The sequence below is a fragment of the Mus caroli genome, unplaced genomic scaffold (genome assembly GCF_978045245.1).
Source record: "Mus caroli unplaced genomic scaffold, Mus_caroli_1 scaffold_13, whole genome shotgun sequence".
Lineage (NCBI taxonomy): Eukaryota > Metazoa > Chordata > Mammalia > Rodentia > Muridae > Mus > Mus caroli.
The window spans coordinates 118713527-118735495 of record NW_028227268.1 but is presented as its reverse complement, the minus strand read 5'-3'; the positions used below and the strand labels follow the sequence as shown (position 1 = coordinate 118735495).

At 49.4% G+C, this 21969-nt stretch overlaps 1 protein-coding gene across 1 annotated transcript in view; it reads left to right on the top strand.

The window, feature by feature from the left end:
• The window catches only part of Zmat5 (zinc finger matrin-type 5), a 35015-nt gene that overhangs the window by 4496 nt on the left and 8550 nt on the right, over positions 1-21969 (top strand). Inside the window, exons 2-3 of the mRNA XM_021177622.3 lie at positions 12594-12746; positions 20574-20636. Of these exons, the coding sequence (XP_021033281.1) occupies positions 12620-12746; positions 20574-20636 (190 nt within the window). The 5' untranslated portion in view covers positions 12594-12619. The remainder of the gene's footprint in view (positions 1-12593; positions 12747-20573; positions 20637-21969) is intronic.

Genomic DNA, 21969 nt, shown 5'->3' with positions numbered 1-21969 from the left:
AATCTATGCCTTGCAGATGGAATATGATAATTGTCTTTATGAGTCTGACTCACTTCCCTTAAAATGATGTTCTCAGTTGCATCCATCTCCCGTAAATGACATGATTTGTTCTTTATGGTTAGGTACAATTCCATTGTGTCTGCGTCCCATCTCCTTAATCCACTTGTCTATTGATGGGCACCTAAGTTAATCCCATAGCAAGGCTGCTGTGACCAGCGGGGCGGTCCGTGTGTGTTCAGGTGTCTGTCCTGTGTTGATCATGTCCTTCAGATATTACCCAAGAGCAGTATGGCTGAGCATGTGCTAGCTGTATGTTAGTTTTGTGCTGGCTTCTCCCGAGGCCGGGCTAATAAACAGCCCTGCAGCTGTGTATAGAGCAGGGTTTGTTTCCCGAGGCATCGCCCGGCATTTGCTGTTTTCTGAGTGGCAGCTGTCCTGGCGGGCGAGGTGGCACAGTTCTCCCTGGTTTTGAGGTAGGAGCTCTTCTCTGTGTAGCTCTGGCTGTCTCGGAACACACTGTGTAGACCAGGCTTGACCTCACAGTGATCCATCTGCCTCTGCCTCTGCCCCTCCTCTGCCCCTCTGCCCCTCCTCTGCCCCTCCTCTGCCCCTCCTCTGCCTCTTCCTCAAGTGCTGGGATTAAAAACAAGTACCACCATACTCAGCTTACTATTTTTTTTTAGGTGAAACTTTTTTTTTTCACATAATATATTGTTATTGTTGTTTTGTTTTCTGAGACAGGGTTTCTCTGTGTAACAGCCCTGGCTGGCTTGGACTCACAATGTTGACCAGGCTGGCCTTGAGCCATATAGTATATTTTGATCATTTTAACCCTCTCCCAGTTCCTGCCAGATCCTCTCCCACCCCTCTACCTATACAACTTTATCTTCTCTTTCTCCCTCCTCCTCCTCCCTTCCCCCTTCATTTTTTCGAATTTTTAAAAGTTTAGAATACTGACAGCAAATTAAAGGCTCTGGAACTGGGGGTTAACTCATTTGGATGAGTGCTTGCTTAACACAAACAAGGCCTTGGCTTTGACCTCCAACATGGTATAACCTGGGAGTGAGTTCTGTGCACTTAACCAATAATCTCAGCATTAGGAAAGTAGAGGCAGGAGGATCAGAAGTTCAAGGTCATCCAGTTGGAGCTACGTAAGACCGTGCGTGCCTTAGCTCAACATGCCCTCACCCCACTCTGACCCTCAGGTGATATAAGAATATAGGGGTTTAGGGGGTGGACCTAAAGTAACAACTTTTAGCACCTTGGGTTATTCTAACACATAACCATAGTTGCTAATTTCTCATGCTAAAGCCATAAATCTAATATCAGTTACTAACACACATCTTATGAGTGTGTATAACTAGTGATTTAGCCTTAGATTTTTGTTTTGTTTTGTTTTCCGAGGTGTGCTCTACCACTGTCCGGATAGCCCTGGTGCATGCCTTTAATCCCAGCATTCGGGAGGCAGAGGCAGGTGGATTTCTGAGTTCGAGGCCAGCCTGGTCTACAAAGTGAGTTCCAGGACAGCCAAGGCTATACGGAGAAACCTTGTCTCAAAAAACAAAAAAAAAAAAAAACAAAAAAGCAAAATCTTAAGTCAGAATTCCAGAGATCATCTGTCAGATATTTAGGCTATCAATTAGTTTTAATGTTAAGAATGCTTTTAAATACCTGGTTACCCAGGTTTGTGCCGTGTTGTGTTTTGAGACATACTCGGGCTCTTTAGTCCAGGCTGGCCAGGAAGCTGAGACCCTCCTACCTCAGCTTGCTGAATGTCATGGTTAGTGGGTTACACCGATGACTCCTAGGGCCAGGGTGAGCACAGCCACTCTGACTTACTCTCCTCCCTCTTAATTGTTAAGTTCTTGGGATATGAAAAGAAATTGTTCAGTAAGAAAAATTTCTCCAGCTCTATAAACTGTGCTATGTATAGGCTAAGAGCTGCTGCTCCTTCTGTGAGCTGAAATATTAATGATCAGAATGTTCCCAGCAAGGCTGCCTTCAGGATGTAGTGTGAAGTTTATTCCTCAGGGAATCAGGACTCATGGTTAAAATGCAGATCTCTAGGTCATTTTCAGATCTGCTAAGTCAGAATTTCTGAGACCTGGACACAGGACACAGTTTTGACAGGAAGAGTAGGTGTTGAACCCTGAGCCACTGTCCTAGCCAAGTGGTGTGTGAGTGTAGTGTTTGTGAGTATGATGTTTGTGGTGTGTGTGTGTGTGTGTGTGTGTGTGTGTGTCTGTGAGATATACATATGAACAAATGCCAAGGTACATCTATGGAGGCCAGAGGTCAGCTTGGTGGTATCTTCTCTCTACCTCTCTGTGGATTCTGATGATTGAACTCAGGTCATCAGGGTTCTATGAAATCACCTTTACCCAGTGGGCCATTTCACCAGCTCAAAACTTCATTTTTAACAAGGTTCTCATGTAGGAGCCATAGACATCTTGAGGAGGGTTGATTTTAGAAAGGTTGGTCAGGGCAGGGTGGCTGAGCAAAGAGGCCTTGTCTATCAGTGAGGAAGTAAGATCCTACTTAGCATCAGCGATGGCAGGATGGAGGCGGGACAGACACGGTCTGGAACCTCCTTCAGACTGTTTTCATCTCTCCTATTTGGATACTCTGACCTCCTGAGACCTGTAACCATCTGATGAAAAACTGTCTGAGCTCGTGGTCCCTGGAGCTCAGAGTCAGGTGCAGCTAACCTTCGCTTGAGTTGCTAGGCCAGGTCTGGGTATATCAGGGTTTGCCTTGACACTCACCTATGGGAACTGAAGGGAATGTTCCTTCTGTCCCTTCCAACAGCTACCCAAGCTGGTTTACCCAGATAAGCAAAGTCCTCGGAACCATCCATAGCAGCCTCCTAGGTGGGGCAAGAGTATCCTTGTCTGACAGATCTGAACCCAGAGCCTCGAGTGTGCCAAGAAATACTCTACTACTGAGCCACATCTCAGTTTCTACTTAAAAACACTAAAAATAGACGTGTGTGTGTGTGAGTGTGTGTGTTTTGTCTGCATGTATGTATATATGCATGTGTACCACATATGTGCTTGGTGCTGGTGGAGGTCAGAAGAGAACATTGGGTTTCTTGGAACTGGAGATAGGGATTGTTGTGAGAGACCACATGTGTGCTGGGAACAGAGCCCTGGCCCTCTGCAAGGGCAGTGAGTGCTCTAAACCATTGAGCCATCTCTCCAGTCCTTTCCTTTTTTAGACACAGGTTCACACTATGAGTCATGACTGGCCTAGAACTTGCAGTGTAGACCCATCTGGCTTCCAGCTCACAACGGTTTGCCTCTCCCTCCAGTCTGCCCAGACCCCGCTTTTTGAAGGGAATATTTTTAGTTTTAAGGGCTTTCAAACAACCTACAGTAAGTGTGAAGCTTCTTATAAGAATAGCAAAACGCAAAGTGAGAAAGAAAACATGCATTTCCTGAGCCAGGGGTAATCATGGTAAATACTCCATGCCAGTTCTAACCTCTGTATTTGTGGACAGTCTTTTTTGTTTTGTTTTAAAGATAATTTTATGTGCATTGGTGTTTTGGCTGCATCTATGTCTGTGTGAGGGTGTCAGATCTCCTGGAGCCAGAGTTGTAGACAGGTATAAGCTCCCATGTGGGTGGTGAGAATTGAACCCAGGTCTTCTGAAAGAGCAGCCAGTGCTCTTAACTGCTGAGGCATCATCTCTAACCTGGAGAGAAAAGTATTTTACCTTGAGAAATGCTGTCTTGTTGTCTGGGGGAGCTGACAAGCCGTTTTCCATTTAACACTTGAGTGAGTATTTGGAAGAATTTCCTTGAACTTTATTTTCTGAGACAAGGTCTTGTATGTCCCATGCTGGCCTTCAATTCATTATGTACCCTAGGCCAGCTTTGAACTCTGATCCTCTTGTCTCCACCTGGCATTGCAGGCATGAATCACCCACCACACCTAGCATTTGTTGTGTTTTTGTGAGATGGTCCTGCTGTTGCTCAGACTGGCCTTAAACTTCTGGGATCAAGTGGTCCTCTTACCTCAGTCACTGTCAAGTAGTTTAGTGACTGGTACCAGCCATTGAAGTGTGGCTCACACCTTGTTCACAATACTCCCAACAGTGGTCTCTATGGATCATTTAGGGACCAAAATGAGGGTAGAACTGTCACATCAGACTTTGTGCCTTGAGCTTCCACCCACCCTACATGGAACTCTGGGCAGCTTGCTTGGCACATAGCTAGCAGTGGGTCCCACCAGCTATTCTTGGTGTTGCACAGTTAGATTTCAGTATCAGGGTTGGCTTCACTGAAGTCACAAAGTGCTGGAGAAGCCAGGTGTCGCCCCCACCTTTATTCCAGCAGAGGTAAGCAGATCTCTGTGTGTTCCAGGCCACCCAGGGCTTCATAGTGAGATCCTGTCTCACAACAAACAAATATCCTCCTGCAACCAAAAGTGTTTAAGATTTCAGACTTTCAATCTGAAAACATGGGTTTGACATTCTGAGCATCATGTAAGTTTTCGATCTTGAGCATTTTGGGTTTTCAGATTAAGTTGTTCAACCTGGGCCCTATGATTTTGTGGTCTTCTGTGTCTTGGAGGAATTCTGTTGGATACAGGTGCCCAATGGGATCTTGGGACACAGAGCTTGTTACTTTGTACAGTGTCCAATTTGTCAGCCAACCCCAGCACATAGGCACATATCCAGTGGGTCCAGGGACTGAGAGCAGAGACTGTGGTAAGGTATGAACCCCTGCTTGGGAGAAAGGAAATGTTGATCATATGTGTGGCTGGTGAAAAAATAAGTGGATAATGAATGAGGAAGTACGGCCCCTTAGGACTGTGCGTGTGCTAGTGGGAGTGGCTTCCGATGACTTTAAGTCAGGAAGTCTTTGTATCTGTGGTTATCATAGATTGTTGTTTTGTTGGTTTTTTTTGAGACACGGTTTCTCTGTGTAGCCCTGGCTGTCCTGGCACTCACTCTGTAGCCCAGGCTGGCCTTGAACTCAGAACTCCGCCTGCCTCTGCTCCCGAGTGCTGGGATTAACGGCGTGCGCCGCCACGCCCTGCGGCTCAGGTTGTTAAATGCTCCCATTTGTTTGGCTTGATTTTCACTTGTTTGGTTGGTTTTTAGTTTTCGAGTTTTGTTTGTTTGTTTGTTTGAGGCAGGGTCTCTCTACATAATCCTGACTGTCCTGGAATTCACTATAAAGTCCATACTAGCCTTGAATTCATAGAGATCCTCCTGCCTCTGCCTCTCCACTACTGGGATTAAAGGAGTGCGCCATAATACCCAGCTGTTCAATAGTTTTTAAAATTCATTTACTCTACCGTATTAGGTATCTTTGCTGCATAATAAAATACCCCAGAAAACTTGGTGACTTAAGTCAATATTTTTTTTGAGACAAGGTCTTATTCTATTCTAGCTGGTTGGAACTCACTATGCAGAAGAGGCTGGTTTCAAACTCCATAGATCCACCTGCCTTTGCCTCCAGCATATGCTACCAGGCATAACTACAACACACTTTTATGACCTTGTGCTGCTGTGAGGGTCAGGAACTCAGGCATAGCTTAGCTGGATGGTTCCAGCTAGAGTGTCAGCCAGCGTGTAGTCACGTGAGGTCAGCCTGGGCTAGAGGATTGGCTGTCAGGAGGCACTTAGGAGTGGACAGGTGGGTTCTCAGCCCCTGACCACATGGGCTTCACTGTCAACACTGCTCACTGTGTGTTACATAACTACCCTCAGACCAGGTGACTGATTAGAGAGCCAAGATAAAGGTGGAGTTATAAGTTGTCCTGGGAAGTGGCCTGTCACTTCTTGGTCACATAGACAAGTTGGAAAAGCCAGAGGAAGAACTGCTGGGCTGTAGAATCTAGATGCTCCTCCCACAAGTGGGCACTGGGCACCACTGATGTGCCAGGCTCCCAGCATGTGACTGGTCCTCATGAGCATCCTGGAAAGAGTGTCATTGACCCATTTCCTGGATGAATGCACAGCTTCACTGAGGGGTTGCAAGTGCTTCTCAGTTGGTGCCCTTTTGATGCCCTACTGAGTGTTCCTAGCTTGGATCAGGTCAGCATTTGGTATTTTAAGTACAATTTCTAACCACTGTAAAAATAAGCCACCTTAAGCCGGGCATGGTGGCGCACGCCTTTAATCCCAGCACTCGGGAGGCAGAGGCAGGCAGATTTCTGAGTTGGAGGCCAGCCTGGTCTACAAAGTGAGTTCCAGGACAGCCAGGGCTACACAGAGAAACCCTGTCTTGAAAAACCAAAAAAAAAAAAAAAAGCCACCTTAAGTTGGGAATAATTTGTATTTAGGAAAGGCAAACCTTCAGGGTCAGTCAGAGTAGCCTGACTCTGTAGACCCTTGCTCTCTCTGCTTCACTCTGTCATCTGCTAATCTAGACTATTCCCTGAGGACATGGAGCCAGTGCCTGCTTAGATCCTGGCCCTGGCCCTGACCCTGACCCTGACCACTGAACTGGTTGGCTCCCAACAGCCTTAGCTTGCTGGGAATGAGATGATACACTTTATCCCAGGAGGCATGCACAGGACTGAGGACTGGATGAGAAATTTGTGTGTGCAGTCCTGCACTGTAGTACCCAAAAGTGCTCCTATATACAGGCCCACCCACATTCCTTGGCACTTTGTTTGGAGTAGGGTCCTGAGCAGACAACTTTGGAGCATCCCCACAAACCAGTTCTGATCCCACCAATTCCTGACAGCAGGCATGGCCCTGGGACACTGGTGGGCTACGCATGGGCATGTGACAGAGCTATGCTTTACAATGGGGTGTCATAATGAAAGAATAGCAGCATGTGCTGAGCTCAAACAGTCTTTTCAGCCGCTGGCCAAGGCCAAACTGTTGGCTTCTTTTAACCCCATGCCAGAGCCACCTCCACCCTCAAGATGCACACAGTGGGAGGAACTACACTGATGAAGTGCAAATGTCTGCCCCACTAGAGCCTCAGAGGGGCCATGGAGAGGGGGATGAGCTCTACAGTTCCGCTCTGGGGAACTTTGGTCTTGAAGCCTTCAGCACAGCGTGGAGGGGGCCCCAAGATGAGGCACAAGGCTCTCAGTATTACTGGTTCAGAGCCTTCTGAGACATCGTTAATATCACAAGCAATAATTGTTGCCATTATTGTTAACTGCCAGGTGTGAGCAGGTCAGAAGTACTGAGGGGCTTTTCCTCATGAGAGAACAAACCCTCGCTAAAGGACCTCTCTAAAGGTCAAACGAGAATGCAATCCAGGGCTGGGGCTAAATAGCTCAGTTGTAGGACACCTGCCTGGTGTGCATGGGGCCCTGTGTTCAATCTTCCAAACACTTTGGATACTGAAAAGATGGCTGAGCCATTTAGAGCACTAACTGCTTTTCCAGAGGACCCAGCTTCTGTTCCTAGCACATGGCGGCTCAAAGCTATCTGTAACTCCAGTTCCAGGGGATCTAACACCTTCTGGCCTCTGTGGGTCCTGCAAATGTGTAATATAATACATGTATATATGCAGACAACGCGCTCAAACACATAAAAATAAACTAACAAAAAGGGTTTTAAAGAATGAAAGTGAGATGCCAGCATTCCTGAATCAAATCTAAAGCTGTTTCCCTTCACCCACCCCTCTGTGTGGTTTCCTCCCCCTGTACCTATATGGGTAGAGGTTGGTCATTCTTCGAGCCTAGAGGACTGAAGCCAGGTACAGTGACACAGCCAGGACAGGCTTAGGTGCTATGGGCAGTGCACAACAGAACATGTCAGAGCTCTGCAGGAGTTGGGTCTCCTGTGGCAGTGGCTGGGTACAATGAGAGTCCTACCTGCTTGGCTTTTCCAACAGGGAAGGTAATGGCACCAGGCAAGTTGAAGGGAGGGCCTGGCTCTGCGCCACTCGCTATACAGGCACTATGATCTTGGCGATTAGGAGCAAGGGTGGGTTAGACAGAGTTCTTTTTGCCCTTGAGCCTGTGTTCTGTGAAGGAACGTGGTCCACAAGAGAATAACCCTGCATGCAAAATGAGATATCAGCCTCCTCTACCATTGAATTTGACTGTAGTTTTCAAAAAGTAGCCTTGTGTGGTGGCACAGGTGCACACCTTTAATCCTGGCACTCAGGAGGCAGAGGCAGGTAGATCTCTGAGTTTGAGGCTAACCTCATCTACAAAGTGAGTTCCAGGACAACCAGGATTACACAGATAAAGTCTGTCTCAAAATACAAAGTACTAGCCGGGCGTGGTGGCGCACGCCTTTAATCCCAGCACTCGGGAGGCAGAGGCAGGCGGATTTCTGAGTTCGAGGCCAGCCTGGTCTACAAAGTGAGTTCCAGGACAGCCAGAGCTATACAGAGAAACCCTGTCTCGAAAAACCAAAAAAAAAAAAAAAAAAAAACACAAAGTACTGAATATGTATATTTTTTGACATTCCCTAAACAATACAATAAAATGACTGTATCCATAACATTTACAATTACTGGATATTATAAATACTCTCGAAAGGATTTAAAATATACAAGAGGCTGTATGTGAGTTAGATGTAAATTCTGTGGCATTTTATCATTTTATATAACGGATGAACCAATCGAGGTGATATCCATGAGGATCCTGGAACCCATCACTTGTGGATGCCGAAAGCCTTCAGCAGCTTAGCTGTGGAACCCTGGCTTTATAGCTAAGGACACACTCAGTACATGAAATAACTTTGCAGAGGTCATTAGCATTAGAATCTTCTGTATGGTCCCAGAGGGTGTCTCACTATCTTAAGCATTGTTCCTTAGCCATGAATAGCCAGCCCTGGCATCTGGTCAAATTCTGGGGAGTCAGCAGATAGTGTGGTAGCCATGGACGTGGTCCCTGGGAGTGGGCTGGTGGTAGCACCTGTGTTCCTGGTGGGGAATGGGGCTGGATCATCCTGTGTTCTGGACAGGGCCTAGCTCACACTGCTGAAGAGGAGGATGAATCATTGTGGAGAAGGCCAGCTTAGTCAGCACCCCATGCTGCTGTCTGTTCCCGTCATAGACACTCCAGCTGTCCCCCTTCAGATAGCTCAGGGTCAAGGAGCTCATGGTGCAGGTTGTGCTCTGTTCAAGGACGCCTGGCTGTGGCATTAGTGTTTCTGTTTACAGTGTGGCAAGATGCTGTACCTGGCTAAGAGGTTCTGCAGGCTGCCCCTCATGTGCCCAAGCCCTTAGTGGGAGGCAGTTGGGTCAGGAGCCTGGAACTTCTTGTCTGGACGGGTCACCTTGCTAAAGGCAAGCTCCTGCCAGTGCATGGCTTTGAGTGGGGACAAGACAGAGGAAGAAGTGGAAAGCACTGGCATCTACTGTCCCCCCTGGGCAGTGAAGGCTGTGGGCAAGTATAGTGTGGGAGTCTGCTGTCGGGCTGGATGAGGGTCCAGTCCCACCTTCTCTCTGTGCTGTGGACTGTGCTCCCTGGTTCTCTCTTAGACTCACTGGCCTTATCTGGAATGTAAACTGGCTAACTCAAGGGGTCACTTGAACACTGCTGTCCAGTTTCAGCAGGCCTGTGATAATGACAGTATTGACAGGCAGGGATTTAGGACGGTTTATATGGATTTAGTGCTGTGAACATGAATGCTCTGATGCGCACAGCTACCCATGGGCCACTCCTAACTTAGCATCCCTGTCTGCATAGGAAACAGAGTCAGAAGGCAAATGACTGTTCAGACCAGAGCTAGAAAGCAGAAGCCCTGGATTTAAACTTAGACTTGAACTCTGGAGCCCAGCTCTTATCCCTTGCCCCAGATACTCTTCCTAGAAACTAGGATAGCAGGGTCTGGGGCCCAGTGCCATCCTAACAGTGACAGTTGAGTAAGTGGCACTGCTGTGGGTACCTTCTTATCTCGCCAACAGATTTTAGACTACAGAGGCCCTTTAGAGATCACCTGGTTCGACCACCCTCCTGCCACTGAACAATGGGGTCCTAAGAGGGCAAGAGAGAGCCCCAGCTTCACCTGACACAGCTGTACACTTCTCTGGGATAGCAGAGGAGGATATAGACGGTCAGCTTTGGCTCTTTGCTGAGGTTCATGAAGGAGGTCTGCTACCATGTATGTGTGTGGGGGAGGGGTCACATAAACAGAGCCCAGACCCACTGGGCCTTATTTGGTTTCTGCTGTGGCTGAAAAGGCAGGCAAAGAGGCACATGGCCTAGATTTCCTCCTTGGCTAGTGTTTGCAATGGTATAAATAGAGGCTTCCCTACTCTGAACATGTTCTGTGACCAGGGCACGTGGTGGTACCTCTTTAATCCTCAGTGTCTCATTCATAAGTAGGTTTTAATATGTATGTTTTGGGTTTCAAAGGGGCCAGCGTGGTATGGGGTGGTATGCGGTGGGGTGAGTCAGCAGACCCAGCTCAGCTGCCTTCTCCTGGTGTGACCGTGACTGAGTGACTATCCCTTTGGGGCCTCAGTGGCCTTGTCCTGAGTCTCACGGCGTCCCTTGCAGGCCTTGCCAAGGGTGCATACGTGTGAAGGATGCATGTAAAGCTCTTAGCTCAGGACCACAGCTCCGGTGGCACCCCCCGAACACGTGACTCAGACAGAGCATGAGGGTTAGTTTCAGTTCATAATCGTTTTATTTATGGTGCTAGCAATTGAACCTACTGCCACATGCACACTAGGCACGTGCTCTGCCACTGAGCTGCAGCCTAGCCTTAACATGCAGCTGTGCATCTGCATGTTTCTCTATACTGCTCCTGAAACAAAGCTCATTGTCCTTACCCACTGCCTCACAGTCGCATGGTAAGATATATGGTCAAGAAGGGACTGTGACTCGCACAAGGTCACACAGCTGCTTTCTCAGTGCCCTGTGGTTTTGCAAAGCCACTGCTCCACTTCACGTCAGTCTCCCAGAGGGACACCTTCCCCCGCCCCTCCTTTTCCCATTACTCTCCGGAGCCAGCAGCTCCTTGGAGCTTCAAGCTTCGTGAATGGCTTGGTTAAGCACTCGGCCGTTAAGCGTTCATCTCTTACAATTTCAATCCAATTCCTATAAGTTTATTGGCAAGATGGGGTGTATTAGAGCTGCCAAATTTAATAGATCAAATCCTCGTGTCTGGGATGCAGTTTCTCGGAAGTAATGGGAGAAGAGAGGTTTTATACGTTTTCATTTGGAATGACTAGCTGTTCCTGATCCCATTACAGCCCCTGACTTAATGGCTGCCATCCCTGTCTGCTGCAGGAGCAACTTTCTCCATCAGCCCGCTTGGCTGCCTGAACCATCCAGGGCAATTGTTTGTCTCTCCTCCTCTCCCCAGTCCCTCCCTCCTGAGGTGTGTTCCCCCATCTGTTTGCTCTGTGGATTGGCTCCCAGAGTCAGCCTTGTTTGCCAGGTACTTGGCAGTCTAGGGCTTTGGTAACTTCTCCAGGCAGCCACCTTGTACCTCAAGGAAGTCGTTCCCATCTTCCTGGGGGCCTCAGGACCCTGCTCTGTCACGTGAGGTTGCTCTAGCCTCGCTCAATCTTTGCCAGTCCCTCTGGGTGGCTCCCGGCGTGCTGTGAGACCCAAGGCTTGACTGTTAGAGGCAGAGAATCACTACCCACCTTGGGCTCCAGATTCCTGGCATGGGAATGGTGGCTGAGGGAACTGTTGCTGAGGCCTTAAGACATTTCCATCTGATGCTGGCTGGGAGCCTCCTCCCCCAAGATTCAGTTAGTCTCCTCAGGAAGCCGTCAGCACTGCTCTGGAACTCACTGGCTTCCCTGAGCACTGAGTGAGCTCTGGGAGAGAGGACACCTGGAAACAGAATTTTTAGGGGACCTGAATGTGCTTTCTGCTTACCAGCTGTGTGATGTTAGGCTTCCTCCCTCTGAATCCCTGTTGTCCCAAAGAGAACGTGGTAACTCATTAATTTATTCTGTAAAGGCTTGATTGTCTACTCTGTCCCAAGTACCATTCAGGTGCTGGGGCCCCTCAGAAACAGCAAACTCTACTTGTCGTTGTGGATTTATATTCTTGTTGGAGAAGAAAGACAGTAACATAACAAGTGATTTATTGCTCTAAAGGAGATAAGTGCTGTGAGGGAAAATAAAACCGGGAGTGGCGAGAACTGAAGAGGCTCCCATGTACTCAGATACAGCGGTCATGGCAGATTACTAAGAAGGTAGCATTGGAGCAAAGATCAAAGGGCTGAGTGCCCACGGGGGACAGTATCTGAGGGACAGCATCCAGGCCCAAGGGCAGCAAGTACAAACACAAGAAGGCAGCCAAGTGTTTGGCATGTGAGAGGAGCAGGGAGAAGGCCTAAATAGGAGAGAACACAGGAGGTCCCAGTGTGACGGGGACATGGGAGGGTAGCCAGAGGGCTTACGGTGATGGTCTTCCAGCATGAGCACTATGAGAATTACCTAAAAACTTAAAGGAATAAACCTCCAGACCTGGGCCTCATACTCTGCAGTTTGGCTGGGCTGGTCAGTGTTGGGGACTGCAGCAGAAGTGCAAGGTCCCTATGCCAGGAGGCGTGTTACTTCTAATGAATGGTCAGCCGTGCAGGCTCTCCAGGAAGCAGGCCTGGCGTGCTGTGCTCAGTCGAGGGCCCTGTGCCCAGAGCTTTGGTGCATGAAGCTTTCTTCGATGGTCTAATCACATGTTTTGTGACTTTGCAGGGCCCCAACGTATAGTGGATGTGGCCATGGGGAAGCGGTACTTCTGTGACTACTGTGACCGCTCCTTCCAGGACAACCTCCACAACCGAAAGAAGCACCTGAATGGACTGCAGCACCTCAAGGCCAAGAAGGTGTGGTACGACATGTTCCGAGGTGTGTGCTCGCGGGCGTGGAGGCCGGCTCCTGAGCCTGCACCCCTACCTTCCCTTTGTCAGACAAGGACCACTTGAGGGATAGTCTGGGATGGACTGGTTTTCTTGCGTTTATTTTATGTATATAAGTGTTTGCGTTCATGTGTGCTTGGTGCCTGTGGAAGTCAGAAGGTGTCAGGGGCTCTGCAGCTGGCGTTATGGATGGAGGGGAACCACCATATAGGTGCTGTAAACTGAACCCAGGGCCTCTGCAAGAGCAACAAATGTCACCACTGAGTCTTCTCTTCAGCTCTATCTTTTTTTAAAATTATGTGTGGGCTGTGTGTGTGTGTGGTGATGCACATCTTTTATTTTAAGCACTTAGGAGGTAGAAGAGTTCAAGTTGAGGCTAGCCTGGTTTACATAGTGAGCTCCAAGCTAGCCAGGATTACATAGTGAGACCCTGTTTTTGTTTTGTTTTGTTTTGTTTTGTTTTGTTTAAAAAAAAAAAACAACAATAAATAGCCGGACAGTGATGGTGAACGCCTTTAATCCCAGCACTCGGGAGGCAGAGGCAGGCAGATTTCTGAGTTCGAGGCCGGCCTGGTCTACAGAGTGAGTTCCAGGACAGCTAGGGCTACACAGAAAAACCCTGTCTCAAAACAAACAAACAAACAAACATACAACCAAGCCAAAGGCTGAGGCTGTACCTCAGGGATGGATTGTTTGCCCAGCACACCGAAGACCTTATGTTTGATTTCCAGCACTGCAAGCCAGGAAGTCAAAGGAAGAATGGAGAGAGGAGTTGGCCAGGGTTCCTTCCCTAGTCACGTGAGGAAGGATTCTGGGTTCTGCCTACCATGGACTGCCTAAGAGCTACTGTGAGTCAGAAGAGCCCTCTCTGAGGAGTTCGTCTTTAGCCACTGGCTGAAATGTAGGGAGACTTCTGACAACTTCTGGGAGCAGGGGAGAGGGTGCGGCCTGTAAGAGAAGCATGGGGAGCTGGCTGGGCAGTGGCTGGATCTGTAGGGCGACCTTATGGACATTGCTGCTGGCTACACTTGGATGTGGGGAGTGCGACCTTATGGACATTGCTGCTGGCTACACTTGGATGTGGGAGTGGCTGTTCAGTGATGGGCACAGAGGCCGAGCAGTTCTTCTGCCAGAAGGAAGGTGTTGCCCTCGGGGAAAGGCTTCTCTACCCTGGAGTGACTTGATAATGAGCTGAGGTGGGAAGCTGCCACTCAGGGCAGCCATAGGTGGGAGCTGTCCTGAGCCAGCCAGCTGAAAGGCACAGGAGATGGGCACTGTACTGGCTATTTTTGTGTCAACTTGACACAGCTGGAGTTATCACAGAGAAAGGAGCTTCAGTTGAGGAAATGCCTCCATGAGATCCAACTGTAAGGCATTTTCTCAATTAGTGATCAAGGGGGAAAGGCCCCTTGTGGGTGGTGCCATCTCTGGGCTGGCAGTCTTGGGTTCTATAAGAGAATAGGCTGAGCAAGCCAGGGGAGGCAAGCCAATAAAGAACATCCCTCCATGGCCTCTGCATCAGCTCCTGCTCCCTGACCTGCTTGAGTTCCAGTCCTGACTTCCTTCGGTGATGAACAGCAGCATGGAAGTGTAAGCCGAATAAACCCTTTCCTCCCCAACTTGCTTCTTGGTCATGATGTTTGGGCAGGAATAGAAACCCTGACTAAAACAAATTGGTACTGGGAGTGGGGTATTCCTGTGACAACCTGACCATGTTTTGGGGAGGACTGTGGAAGGACTTTGGAACTTTGGGCTTGAAGATCCATTCCTTGTTAAGAGCTCTGTCAGATGTTGTGTAGGAGCTTGGAAGATAATGTTGAGAACAGTGCAGAAGATGGAGGTCTGGTTTGTGAAATTTCAGAGGGAAAATTAAAGACTCTCTTCAGGGCCATTGCTGTTTTTATTGTGAAGATTTTGTAGTTCTGGTTAGCTGGGGCTGAAGAATCAGCTCTGATTAACAAGATACCAGAACTACTAAAGCAAAAACTTTGCATTACTGGGACTATTGATGCTGGTTAGCTGGAGCTAAGAAATTAGCGGTGATTAAGAAGAGACCAGCATCATTGAGGTGACATCTTCTGGGAAGTGTTTTCTGAAAGCACAAGGAGGCTGTGTTCCAGAGATAGGCAAGGTTGTACTCCTTCTGCAGTGGGACTTGGTAATGTGTAAGGGTCACCCAGGTGGTACTGGTTTTGAAGGCATGAAGGGGTCACACAGAGCAGCTGAGGCTCGGCACTGTGAGAGGCCATGGAAGGCCATTGGTGAAGGTGCAGCCTCAGTTGCAATTGACGACCCAGGACTGAAGGGGTCATGCAGTGTTTTGGAGATGCCAGTACCATGAGATGACCACCAAGAGCAGCAGCAGCAGTGGAGTACAGGCATCTGGAGCCCAGAGGAAGACGTGTGTGCTACAAAGGGCATGGCTGGAGAAGTGACCCAAGCCCTTGGAGGAGCCCAGAAGATCGTGAGTTGGATCCCAGACGTTGGACGGTTGGAGATTGATTTTTGCTTTGATTGTGACTGTGCCCTGATATTTTCCCTCTTGAAGGAAGAAACTGTTTTAGTGGAGCCCACAGTTAAGAGACTTTTAATTGTAAAAAGACTTTGGATTTTAAAAGAGATGGATATTTTAAAGAGATTGAAATTTTAAGAATATGTAAAGACTGTGGGACTTTTAATGTTATTTAGATCTTGGGGATGAATAAGAATGTAAGGGTTGAGGCTTACTAGTGATGTGTTTGTGTGTCAAGTTGACAAGGGGTCAATTGTACTGGCTATTTTTGTGTCAACTTGACACAGCTGGAGTTATCACAGAGAAAGGAGCTTCAGTTGAGGAAATGCCTCCATGAGATCCAACTGTAAGGCATTTTCTCAATTAGTGATCAAGGGGGAAAGGCCCCTTGTGGGTGGTGCCATCTCTGGGCTGGCAGTCTTGGGTTCTATAAGAGAATAGGCTGAGCAAGCCAGGGGAGGCAAGCCAATAAAGAACATCCCTCCATGGCCTCTGCATCAGCTCCTGCTCCCTGACCTGCTTGAGTTCCAGTCCTGACTTCCTTCGGTGATGAACAGCAGCATGGAAGTGTAAGCCGAATAAACCCTTTCCTCCCCAACTTGCTTCTTGGTCATGATGTTTGGGCAGGAATAGAAACCCTGACTAAAACAGGCACTGTGGCTGCGTGGACCAGGAGGTCCTGGAATGAGGTGGGTAGTGCCTGTGCACTCGAGGTTCAGGGCTGGTGTGGGGCAGGACTCAGAGCTGGCAAGCTACAAACTGAGTCTTAGCAGCCAAGAAGGCAAGAAAGGGGAAGCCATTTCTTCTTTGGAGTGACTCGTAAGACAGTGGCTCTCACCCCTGATTGTGCGTCTACATTGTCTAGGGACCTTTAGGTAAGCATGCTGCTGAGGCTTAGAAGCTTCGGAGGGGTTACTTGGGAACTAAGGCAAGAAGATCACCTGAGGCCAGCGGGTTTTTGTCTTGTCCCTTTAAACAGGATCACTCCAGCACAAGGTCTGGACCCTGGAACTCACTATGTAGCCCAGGCTGGCCTTGACCTGCAGCAATTCTCCTGCCTCTGCCTCTTAGGTGTAGTATCATAGGCAAGAGTCACTAAGCCCGCCTTACACGTCCAGGAGTTCGAAGCCAGCCTGGTATACTGCAAGACCTCATCTCAATCAAAACAACACAGAGCCTTTGAGAGCATCTCCTTATGCAGGTTCCAGGGGGAGGGGTTGGGACCAGCCACGGTTGGTTGGTTGTTTTAAGACAGAGTCAGAGTTTCACTCTGTTGCCTGGCTATCCTGGAGCTCACTCTGCAGACCAGCCAGGGCCACTTTAAATCTCTCAGATGCTCATCTATTTCAGGTAAGAAAAGCAAGGCTCCAAGACTTAACAGAGGGAGAGTGGCTCACCAGCATAGTCGTGGGGTCAGAGGCTGAGAGTGGAGGTCGGGTAGGAGTTCTGGAACAGTGGGGCTCCTCAGAAGCCTGGCGTCAGGCAAGGCCTCCTACCTCCCAGACCCAAGAAAGGCTGATCTGGCATCGCCTGGGCTAAGATCATCTTGGCACTGGTTCCTAGGCCCATGTCCTGGGTTCGGGGCTGAGCAGCAGAGGGCTTCATATTCCTTACAGAAAGGTGAAAGGACAGACACCATGAGCCCCCTCCTCAGGACTCCTCACATCAACAGCCACACTGTCCTTTGAGCAGCTCTGTGAGGAAGGCTGGTTGCCAGGAGCCCCCACTTACAGATGATGACCCCCCGGGGGTCTCTGGCTGTTGGTGGCTGAGCAGGACATGAGGTCTTCCCACTTCCTCAGGAGGCTTCTCTTGAGTAGCGTCCTCTTGCCTGATCACAGCAGCTCTGCAGACCCTGAGAGGCAGGCACTTGTGCGTGTCACCTAGAGCTGAGGCTTCACTCAGCACTGTTCTGTCCCTTCAGACAAATCCATGAGCCCTCTAGCAACTGGTGTGCCGTGGGCCATGGTTAGGACAGGCACAGGCCCTGAAGACCAGCTGCCTGTCAGTTACTGACCATGTGAGCCTAAGTTCATTGTATGTAAAACAGACATAACAATAGGGGAAGGAGCACAGTAGTGCCATGGTGACTAGCACAGAACAGTATATCAAGTAGGAATGATGTCTGTATATCCACGGAAGCATTGACCTCAGGCCCTTTGTCTCATGAGTTCAGTCATTCAGCCATTGCTTAGTGAGTACCTAGTAGTACTGAGCTCACAGCCAGCCTTTGAAGGTTCAGAGGTGGATAAAGCAGGGCTCTCTTTTCACACAGTGTTGTATGAGTTACTTGTGTGTTTGTGAGTGCGTGTGTGTGGACAACTTGTAAAAATCAGTTTTATTCTACCATGTGGGTTCTAGGTATGGAACTCAAGCCTTTAGACCAGGCAGCAAGCACCTTTATCTGCTGAGCCATCTCAAGGGCCCTGTGCTCTTTTATGCAAGGTGCTTTAGGCTAAGTCCTTGGCTTGCTCTGGCTTCTGCATTCTGCTGTCGTTTCCTTCCTGCCCTGCATCTCCTCTCTGTGGACTTGCCCATCCCACTGTCCTCCCACTTCAGGACAGTCCCTGAATCTCAGAACTCAAGTCAGACAGCAAATCTCCAGGAAGAGCCTGGTCGTCTGGTGACAGGTTCAACACTTACTGCCATGACACCCTGGACAGTAGTGCAGCTGTGGATGGGGAGGATGGACGGGACCTCACTTGATCTGCACTTAACTCCACAGCCTGGCACAGTGCCTGGACCAGGGAAGGACGGCTAAGTGATGCTTCAGAGACAAAGGGCTAAAAGAGCAACCAAGCATCGTGCCCCAGGGGCAGCTGGGTGTTTAAAAAGGTGAAGCCTGAAGGACTGACACTTAAGCTCACAAAGAGCCTTGCCTGCCGAGGAGAGAGCAAGGCTTCTCTGCAGGGCCTGGGCCGCTGCAGGGTCTCCGTGTGGAGTCCTTCAGAGGCACCGAGGACTTGTTAGTGACTACAATGACTCCCCCTCTCGGGGAAACTAAAACAGAACTGGAAAGTGCACGCATGTTGTATAACCCTGACCCGGGAAGCTGAGGCAGGAGAGGAAAGAGGTAGCCAAAGCAACACAGTGAGTCCAAAGTCAGCCAGGGCTTCAGAGCGAGATCCTGTCTAAGAGGGAAAACATACGGGTGAGCCTAAGACTCACTGCTGACGATGCCGGCCTGTAACCCCGGCCCCCAAGGAGGCTGACTTGGGAGGATCAGTTCATGGCCATCTGGACCACAGAGAACCTGAAGGAATAGATTGCCCATGCGTATTCCTAGCTGCCACATGCTTCTGCAATGAGACACCAGCCAGAGGCTAGGTAGTGTGGGATTCTCCCACACTCAGCTATCCACTCGGGGTCCCTTATCTGGGATCCAGGCTCAGTCCTCCAACCAGCCTCAGTAATACTGGGCCTAGAAGGTTCCTGGAAGGTAGGCCATTAGTGTCTGTAGTCCCAGTGATAGATGGCTGGTTCTCCAGCCTGGTGACCTCAGACTGCATGGATTCCCTGATAGCAACTCCCATCCCCAAAGACTTCCTGCTCTGATATCCACTGTTACTCACCCGGCCACCTGCGAGCTGTCACATTGAAAGAGCAGGACTCTAGACTCTAGACCACAGTGCCAAGTAGCTGCTGCTGCTCCCTGACCTCATGTCCTTGTGCAGCTCATCCCTGCCTCAGGCTCAGCCCCTACCTCTGCAGGATGGAGCTGTTAGCACCGCACCGCATAGCAGTCTTGTCGGGAGGGGACAACTGTGTCTGCTTGGAAGTGCTGGGAAGCCCTGTGGTTCTGAGGGACCCAGCAGGACTTGGCCTCTCAAGGGCTTCCCATCCATTGTCCCATTCAGTTTCCACAGCAGCTCTTGGCAGCTGGGAACTTTGTTCCCTTTACATGCAAAGTCAGAGCCGCAAAGAGCAGCTGCCTGTGGCCATGCGCACCTGGGGTTTGAGCTCAAGTCTCCTGGACTCTGAAGAGCCCATGGCCTTCGGAAAGGTGTCCAGCCTACCTTTCCTCTTGTCCAGGGTGGATAGAAGGCCCTCTGAGGTCAGGTGTTCCTACTTTATTCAGATCTGTCTGTCTGTCGTCTGTCTGTTTTGAAACAGGATCTTGCTGGGTGCACACCTTTAACCCCAGCACTCAGGAGGCAGAGACGGGAATCTCTGAGTTTGAGAACGGTTAGGGCTACACAGAGAAACCATGTCTTGAAAAAACAAAAACGAAAAACAAAAAAAAGAAGAAGAAGAAAGGAAGGAAGGAAGGAAGGAAGGGGAGAGGAGAGGGAGAGGGAGAGAGGATCTAGCTCTATGGCCTAAGCTGACCTTGAACTCCTATTCTCAAACAGTCTTTGTCAGTCACCCTTCCAAGTGTCAAGGACTACAGGTGTGCACCACCATGCCTGGCCAACTTACAGAGGGTTTTGTTTTTGTTTTTTTGGTTTTTCGAGACAGGGTTTCTCTGTGTAGCCCTGGCTGACCTGGAACTCACATTGTAGAGCAGGCTGGCCTCCAACTCAGAAATCCGCCTGCCTCTGCCTCCCGAGTTCTGGGATTAAAGGCGTGTGCCACCACGCCCGGCTGAGAAGCACACAATTTTAAAACCATAACTGTACAATGAGAATAAAGAGAGGAGAAATTAGAAGCCAGAGTTAAATTAGCATCCAGATTGACTGCTGAGAAGCCCTGTACAGGCTGTGCTGGTGCGGCTTTGAGTCTCTACCGCTGATGCCAGGAGAAATGAAGAGTGGGGGTCACAACCTCCCTCTTCGAGCCATCCCTAGGCCCTGGTGGGATGCCATCCTGTGCATCAGGACTTTGAGAAAAGTTTTTCATGTTGAAATACTATGTGTCACTTAATAACAAGGACACATTGTTGTGTAGCTGTCACCAACTAGAATAGTCGTGACATCACTAAGTGATAGGTCACTGTTGTATGTGTGGCCTGCCATGGAGTAGGACATGTGTGTGCTCTGTGACTGCTCACCAGCTTGCAGGAAGCACACAGAGGTCCTGTGGTGCTAGATTTTTCAAATAAACCTCCCCATCTGAACCCATTGTGCAGACAGCCTGCTGCTCAGAGCCTCAATGCTTCCTGGTTTCAGCTGGTCCCGAGGGGGTGTAGGGAGTGGAGGTTACCTCACTTTGAACCCCTCTATCCATCTCCATCACTGTGGCCAACCCCAGCTTACACTCCTCCATGGATAGAGAGCTCTCTCCTTAGGGCTGTGTACCACTGATGTCACACCCCGAGGCTCTCCCTCCCAGGTGGAGCCATCTGAATCCAGCCTTTTCTTCCAGATGCAGCTGCCATCTTGCTGGATGAACAGAACAAGCGACCCTGCAGGAAATTCCTGCTGACAGGTAAGCTCAACTCTGCTCCTGACAGAAAAGTGTCATCCTGTCTGGCCTGCGTAGCACCCACTAGTGTCTCCTCCAGTCCCTGCCACCATCCTAAACCACTTGTAGTCTTGGTCAGTTGTAACATCTCTCGGAATGTCTTCTCACCTAGAAAGACCCTCAGATGTTGAATAGGATTTTATTGGCTCACTTAGAATAAGAAGCCCTCAGGGATGTAAGCCAGGGAAGACTACTGAAGTCATAGATCAGCTGGTTAAGTTAGCAAGGGAGCCTGATCTCCTGTGTTCTCTTTCCCAGCAGGCAGAACAGAGATAAGAACAGGTCTAGAATTACAAGTTCAGAGTCAGAGCCACGTGTGCTAGGTGTTCCTTTGAAGGCCTAAGCTCATAAGGAAATGAGTATAGGATTGGTGTGCCGGTGCTGTCCCATCTTCACTTAGGAGGTGAAGTCACGAGCATTAAGAATTCAAACTCACCAGGCATGGTGGCGCATGCTTTTAATCCCAGCAGTTGGGAGGCAGAGGCAGGTGGATCTCTGAGTTTGAGGTCAACGTAGTCTACAGAGTGAGTTCCAGGACAGCCAGGGCTACACAGAGAAACCCTGTCTCAAAAAACAAAAACAAAACCAAAAAAAAACCCAAACACATATAAGGATGGAAAGTCAGGCGATGGTGGGAAAACTGGTCTCTGCTGTTTTAGAGGGCCTGTGAGCTCCTCTAAGGGATTGGCCTGAGCTTCTGGGCAGCCAAAGCAAAGGTAGAAACCACAAGGACCCACCTCGTGTATTCAGGTGCTTACTGTGGGCAAGTCCAGACTCCCCTCCGGAGCCAGTGCTGCCTGACCAGTGACCACCAAGCCTGCAGGCTTGGCCTTGGGATGTGTGTGCTGCTGCTAGTTAGCCTAGCTGAGGACATCACTAGTCTGTAATTTCGAAAGACATACTTCAGATTCCTTGATTGATAACGGGGAAGTCATCCAAACATTGACTTCTCCTTGGCAAAGATGCCTCCAAGGTCTCCGAGGAGCAGTCCAGCTGCATGCACAAGCTAAGTGAGCTGGTAGAGCGCCAGACAGGGGCACAGCGTGTACGGCGACCTAGAGAGGAAGTGTGAGCCTCTCAGGACTCCACATGCAGCTCACTGAGCCCCACAGATACTAGCCCCATGCACGGACGTGATAAGCATGACCTGCTCATGCCTGTGTGGCTCAGCACTGACAAGTTTCAGCCAGACTCTCATGGAGTCCTGATGCTTGATGGGCCAGACTGGTACCTCGGGCTCCTGAATGTGAGTAGAGCCACAGAGAGTCTGGATTTTTTTGTTCCTGACTGGGGCTGC